General features: G+C 44.2%; 2 protein-coding genes across 2 annotated transcripts in view; one reads left to right on the top strand and one right to left on the bottom strand.

Annotated features, from left to right (window-relative positions):
- The window catches only part of pcdh20 (protocadherin 20), a gene marked incomplete at its 3' end in the record, with an annotated part of 23934 nt that extends 16445 nt beyond the window's left edge, over positions 1-7489 (top strand). The window contains 7 exon segments of the mRNA XM_070443768.1: positions 5-118; positions 121-212; positions 215-1180; positions 2554-2611; positions 2614-2746; positions 7021-7110; positions 7201-7489. Of these exon segments, the coding sequence (XP_070299869.1) occupies positions 5-118; positions 121-212; positions 215-1180; positions 2554-2611; positions 2614-2746; positions 7021-7110; positions 7201-7489 (1742 nt within the window).
- The window catches only part of LOC111965284 (inhibitor of Bruton tyrosine kinase), a 143505-nt gene that overhangs the window by 113408 nt on the left and 22604 nt on the right, over positions 1-7493 (bottom strand). The gene's annotated exons all lie outside the window — the stretch shown is intronic.

Consider the following 7493-nt stretch of genomic DNA (forward strand, 5'->3'; position numbering starts at 1 on the left):
TTTACGTCTGGAAATGAGATCGACAGGGAGACGCTCTGCCCAGACGCCTCAGAGTACAACCAGGGCTGCGTCCTCTCCCTGGATGTGTTCGTTCTACCCCAGCAGTACTTCCAGCTGGTTAGGTCAAGATCTTAGTCGAGGATGTTAACGATAACCGGCCGCGCTTCCCGACGGGCGAGATTAGGGTTTCCGTCCCGGAGAACACCCAGGTACAACGGCGATCAACGCGAGGTTCGCGGTGGAGCAGTCGGCGACGGACCCTGATCTGGGGTTTCACGGGGTCCAGACTTACTGGCTGGTCAACGACTTCGGGGTGTTCACTCTGGACGTAGAGGAGAACGAGGGGGGTGAGCTGACACCCTTCCTCATYGTGACCGACGAGCTGGACCGGGAACGACAGGACGAGTACGTAACGGATATTATAGCAGAGGACGGCGGGTTACCACCTCTTCTTGGCACCGCCACGTTACGGATTATAATCACTGACGTCAACGATAACTGTCCTCAGTTCACAGAGTCACAGGTCAACGTGACGCTCTACGGGAATACGACTAAAGGAGAGCACCTGTCCAGGTTACACGCCTTCGACCCCGACCAGGGCGCCAACGCCGTAATCAGCTAYGCGTACAGCGACCGCGTTCCCCGGGAGGCTAGAGCTCTRTTCCATCTGGACCGGATTACCGGGGTGATCAAACTGGCCGGTCARATMAACACMGCAACCGGGAAGTTCTACAAACTCACTGTCCTCGCCAACGGGCCTGGGTGCGTCCCTGCCGTCGCCATGGTGACGGTGCACGTGATCCGGGTAGCTTCCGGTCCGCCGGTTATTAYGCCGCGCTACATCGCGGCGGAGAAAGACGRWGTGGTCACGATGAAGGAGTCCGAACCGCCGTTTTCACCAATCGCGTTTTTCACCGTGAAGAACACGGACCARAGAGGACAGGGGACGGAATGCCTGCTTGAAGGATCTGGCCCGTTCCGACTGTCACCTTACAAACTGTTTAAGAACGAGTATCTGTTAGAGACGACGGAGCCGCTGGACTACGAGCAGAGGCAGGACTACGAGCTGACTGTAGTGTTCAGGAACCCCAGAGGTCTCGTCATCAAGACCTTCATTAAGATCCTGGTTCTGGATGAGAACGACAACGCGCCGGTCTTCAAACAGTCTCTTATGAGGTGAGTGAATATCATTTATGAACGCTTGAATGTTTTAAGTTAAGGTTAGGTTAGGGTTAAGGTTAGGGTTAGGTTAAGGGTTAGGGTTAGGGTTAGGTTAGGGTTAAGGTTAGGGTTAGGGTTAGGGTTAGGGTTAGGTTAGGGTTCAGGTTAAGGTTATGGTTAGGTTATGGTTAAGGTTAAGGTTAGGGTTAAGGTTAGGGTTAAGGTAGGGTTAAGGTTAGGGTTAGGGTTAGGGTTAGGGTTAGGGTTAGGGTTAAGGTTAGGGTTAAGGTTAGGGTTAAGGTTAGGGTTAGGGTTCAGGTTAAGGTTAGGGTTAGGGTTAAGGTTAAGGTTAGGGTTAAGTTTAGGGTTAAGGTTAGGGTTATGGTTAAGGTTAAGGTTAGGGTTAAGGTTAGGGTTAGGGTTAAGGTTAAGGTTAGGGTTAAGGTTAGGGTTAAGGTTATGGTTAAGGTTAGGGTTAAGGTTAGGGTTAAGGTTAAGTTAAGGTTAGGGTTAGGTTAGGGTTAAGGTTAGGGTTAGGGTTAAGGTTAGGGTTAAGGTTAGGGTTAAGGTTAGGGTTAAGGTTAAGGTTAGGGTTAGGGTTAGGGCTAAGGTTAGGGTTAGGGTTAGGTTAGGGTTCAGGTTAAGGTTAGGGTTAAGGTTAAGGTTAGGTTCAGGTTAAGGTTAGGGTTCAGGTTAGGGTTAAGGTTAAGGTTAGGGCTAAGGTTAGGGTTAAGGTTAGGGTTAAAGTTAGGGTTAAGGTTAGGGTTAGGGCTAAGGTTAGGGTTAAGGTTAAAGTAGGGTTAAGGTTAAAGTTAGGGTTAAGGTTAAAGTTAGGTTAAGGTTAGAGTTAAGGTTAAGGTTAGGGTTAGGTTAAGGTAGGTTAGAGTTAGGTTAAGGTTAAGGTTAGGGTTAAGGTTAAGGTTAGAGTTAAGGTTAAGGTTAAGGTTAGGGTTAAGGTTTAGGGTTAAGGTTAAGGTTAAGGTTAGAGTTAAGGTTAAGGTTTTGGACATGTATTGAACATATTATTTAAAGTACATTGAGTTTCTTACTAACCCTAACCCTAACCCTAACCCTTAAGCCATTTCAGTTCAATGATACAAAATATAGAGGAATTTTTTGTTGTTGAAATATAGAGGATTAAAATGAAAAAAGGTCTACCCATGTATTTATTTCAGTATTTACACATTTATTTCAGTATTACAAATGTATTTGAGGATTTACTTATTATTTGATTATTTACTTATTTATTTTAAAATGTACTTATTATTATAGTATTTACACATTTATTTTTGTATTTACATATTATTTCTTTATTTTAAAATGCACTTATTTATTACAGTATTTACCTACTTATTTGATTCCTTGTTAACACCACAGTTATGTTATTCTCAGGTGTCTGTGGAGGAGAATAACCCTCCCAACAGCTTCCTGACCCAGCTCCAGGCCACAGACCGGACAGTGAGGCCAGAGGAGAGGTCATCTACCTGCTGAGGTCAGACGCTCCCTCCGGTTTCCTCCTGGACAGGCTGACCGGTGTGCTGACCGTGTCCACCTCTCTGGACCGAGAAGAGAAGCAGACCTTCAGGTCTGTCGCATGTCGATGATGTATTGTAACGTATTATGACTGATATTGTATGGATAAAAATGCATTAGAAATTGCCTATATGTGTTTATATTAATAATAATAATTTACTTGTTTAACTTGTATTACAGAAAATAATCTCAAAGCGCGTAAAAAAGTGAAACAAAAAAACAACACATATAAACAGAGTTGGTAGAATTAAATATATCTATCAAATATGACATAAACCTGTGCTTTATAAAGGGTGGCATAAGCACTGCTTTATAAAGGGTCATAAGCACTGCTTATAAAGGCTTTATAAATAATATTAAATTGAGGCTTCCAAAGCATTTATAACCCATCATGCATCTTGGTAGAGAATTTCAACACCAGCGTGTTGGGTTAGATTCCCAGCCGTATGTATAAATGTATTCACGCATGACTGCAATGGCTTTGGATAAATGGCATGTATTATATTACTCTCAACCCCTTTTGTAGGACGGACCAACCTCTTTCCCTCTTGGCTGCACAGCCAATATGGGACCTGATCTCAACTTTCCCCAAAATGCTGCAGAATCCACACTCTAAAGTGCAGTCCTACACCAAAACATTCGCTGGGCACGTTAAAATCGGTATTTATTTTTTTGCTTAATTCCAGGGGGGTTTTCCCCCATACCCGTTTTCTCGGTTTTGTTTTTCCAGGTTTCAGATTTCCCCATTTTTTTCTGGTTTTCCCACAGCATTTTAAATGATATTATATTGCCGTAAACCAAGGTTGGTGGTATGTATTTACAGGACACATGGTATCTCTGAAGGTTGGTGGTATGTATTTAACAGGACAGCATGGTATCTCTGAAGGTTGGTGGTATGTATGTACGGTACAGCATGGTATCTCTGAAGGTTGGTGGTATGTGTTTACAGGACAGCATGGTATCTCTGAAGGTTGGTGGTATGTATTGACAGGACAGCATGGTATCTCTGAAGGTTGGTAGTATGTGTTTACAGGACAGCATGGTATCTCTGAGGTTGGTGGTATGTATTTACGGTACAGCATGGTATCTCTGAAGGTTGGTAGTATGTATTTACAGGACAGCATGGTCTCTGAAGGTTGGTGGTATGTATTTACAGGACAGCATGGTATCTCTGAAGGTTGGTAGTATGTGTTAACAGGACAGCATGGTATCTCTGAAGGTTGGTGGTATGTATTTACAGGACAGCATGGTATCTCTGAAGGTTGGTGGTATGTATTTACAGGACAGCATGGTATCTCTGAAGGTTGGTGGTATGTATTTACAGGACAGCATGGTATCTCTGAAGGTTGATGTGATGTGTTTAACAGGACAGCATGGTATCTCTGAAGGTTGGTGGTATGTATTTATGGTACAGCATGGTACTCTGAAGGTTGATGGTATGTATTTACAGGACAGCATGGTATCTCTGAAGGTTGGTGGTATGTATTTACGGTACAGCATGGTATCTCTGAAGGTTGGTGGTATGTATTTACAGGACAGCATGGTATCTCTGAAGGTTGGTGGTATGTATTTATGGGACAGCATGGTATCTCTGAAGGTTGGTGGTATGTATTTACAGGACAGCATGGTATCTCTGAAGGTTGGTGTTATGTATTTACAGGACAGCATGGTATCTCTGAAGGTTGGTGGTATGTATTTATGGTACAGCATGGTATCTCTGAAGGTTGGTGGTATGTATTTACAGGACAGCATGGTATCTCTGAAGGTTGGTGGTATGTATTTATGGTACAACATGGTATCTCTGAAGGTTGGTGGTATGTATTTTAGGTACAGCATGGTATCTCTGAAGGTTGGTGGTATGTATTTACAGGACAGCATGGTATCTCTGAAGGTTGGTGGTATGTATTTAAGGAACAGCATGGTATCTCTGAAGGTTGGTGGTATGTATTTACAGGACAGCATGGTATCTCTGAAGGTTGGTGGTATGTATTTACAGGACAGCATGGTATCTCTGAAGGTTGGTGGTATGTATTTACGGTACAGCATGGTATCTCTGAAGGTGGTGGTATGTATTTACAGGAAGCATGGTATCTCTGAAGGTTGGTGGTATGTATTTAGGTACAGCATGGTATCTCTGAAGGTTGGTGGTATGTATTTACGGTACAGCATGGTATCTCTGAAGGTTGGTGGTATGTATTTACGGTACAACATGGTATCTCTGAAGGTTGGTGGTATGTATTTACGGTACAGCATGGTATCTCTGAAGGTTGGTGGTATGTATTAGAGGACAGCTGGTATCTCTGAAGGTTGGTGGTATGTATTTACGGACAGCATGGTATCTCTGAAGGTTGGTGGTATGTATTTTACGGTACAACCATGGTATCTCTGAAGGTTGGTGGTATGTATTTACGGTACAGCATGGTATTCTCTGAAGGCTGGTGGTATGTATTTAGGACAGCATGGTATCTCTGAAGGTTGGTGGTATGTATTTACGGACAGCATGGTATCTCGAAGGTTGGTGGTATGTTATTTACGGTACAGCATGGTATCTCTGAAGTTGGTGGTATGTATTTACAGGACAGCATGGTATCTCTGAAGGTTGGTGGTATGTATTTACGGTACAGCATGGTATCTCTGAAGGTTGGTGGTTGTATTTAATGGTACAGCATGGTATCTCTGAAGGTTGGTGGTATGTATTTACAGGACAGCATGGTATCTCTGAAGTTGGTGTGTATGTATTTAGGTACAGCATGGTATCTCTGAAGGTTGGTGGTATGTATTTACAGGACAGCATGGTATCTCTGAAGGTTGGTGGTATGTATTTACAGGACAGCATGGTATCTCTGAAGGTTGGTGGTATGTATTTACAGGACAACATGGTATCTCTGAAGGTTGGTGGTATGTATTTACAGGACAGCATGGTAATCTCTGAAGGTTGGTGGTATGTATTTACAGGACAGCATGGTATCTCTGAAGGTTGGTGGTATGTATTTACAGGACAGCATGGTATCTCTGAAGGTTGGTGGTATGTATTTACGGACAGCATGGTATCTCTGAAGGTTGGTGGTATGTATTTACGGTACACATGGTATCTCTGAAGGTTGGTGGTATGTATTACAGGACGCATGGTATCTCTGAAGGTTGGTGGTATGTATTACAGAGACAGCATGGTATCTCTGAAGGTTGGTGGTATGTATTTCAGGACAGCATGGTATCTCTGAAGGTCCGTGGTATGTATTTATGGTACAGCATGGTATCATTCTGAAGGTTGGTGGTATGTATTACAGGACAGCATGGTATCTCTGAGGTTGGTGGTATGTATTTACAGGACAGCAATGGTTATCTCTGAGGTTGGTGGGATTATACATATATTGAACTCAGCCTCACCTCATACAACAAAACAGTTCCACACTACATTCATTTAACATATACAGGTTTATCGGGTTTCACCATGTGGAGATTAGTACAAGCAGTGAGAATAGCATCACAACAATTTATAATGGAATTATCAACAAGCCTAAAGTCCATAAAGTGCAAAGTTAGAATTCAAGGTCAGGGGCATGATTGATGTAGTACTGTAAAGTTGACCAACCGGCGCTGATTAATCATGAAAGAAATACCACCATGTCTTGATTTTTAGAGACAACTTGACTGACTGTCGGGCTCGGTGGATGGAAGATCCAGGGGGGGGGGGGGGGGGGGGGGGGTGGGGTGGGGTTGGGTGGGGCGGGGGGGGGGGGGGGGGTCAGCCTAGTCCGGAAACAGTTTGGTCCGTCATGTCTCAAAGTCAAGCAGATGGAGGAGCGGTAATGTGAACGGCAGATGGAGGAGCGTGTAATGTGACGCAGATGGAGGAGCGTGTAATGTGACGCAGATGGAGGAGCGTGTAATGTGACGCAGACGGAGGAGCGTGTAATGTGACGCAGATGGAGGAGCGTGTAATGTGACGCAGATGGAGGAGCGTGTAATGTGACTCACATCATTTCTCTTCAGATCACGTGTCATCCTGCAGCCTCAACATGTTATGTCACAGTTATGAACCYTTTATAAAGCATGACGTACGGTTATAGATGCTTTGTAACACATTTATGTAGCGCTTAGGTAGGCTTTATGAAGCCTTAATGAAGCCTTTATAAACTGAATGTCTTTGAAAGCGGAACTGGATATATGGATGACACAATGCATTATAACTGCCTATGGATGTTCATAGTGTTTTTTAAATTTTTTATATATCTACAAACTGTTTTGTTTATTGTTGTTGTTGTAATATTTTGTCGAGACAATTGAATAAAAGTTTGTAAACTCTATAAACTGTATCCTCTGTAGGTTCATGGTTCGGGCGGTGGACCGAGGGACCCCCAGGAGAGAGTCGATAGCTACAGTGGTCATCACTGTGCTGGACCGCAATGACAACAGGTAGGAGAAAGACACTTTGTGAAAACTGCTGATTTAATTGATTGTTTTTGATTGATTTGATTTGATTTAGATTTTTTTTTTACCCAACAGCCCGCGCTTCATCAATAAAGATTTCACGTTCTTTGTGCCGGAGAATTTCCCGGGGTTTGGCGAGATCGGCGTTCTCTCGGTAACGGACGCGGACGCCGGCGAGAACGGCTGGGTGGCACTCTCCATCCTCAACGGCAGCGACATCTTCGTGATCGACACGGGGCGCGGCGCTCTGAGGGCCCGTGCCCCTCTGGACCGGGAGCAACAGGGGACGTACTACCTCTGGATCGAGGCAGTCGACGGAGGGGAACCGTCTCTCTCCTGCCTCACCATGGTTACCGTCCTCCTCCTTG

This window comes from Salvelinus sp. IW2-2015, linkage group LG6.1 (assembly GCF_002910315.2).
Source record: "Salvelinus sp. IW2-2015 linkage group LG6.1, ASM291031v2, whole genome shotgun sequence".
NCBI lineage: Eukaryota > Metazoa > Chordata > Actinopteri > Salmoniformes > Salmonidae > Salvelinus > Salvelinus sp. IW2-2015.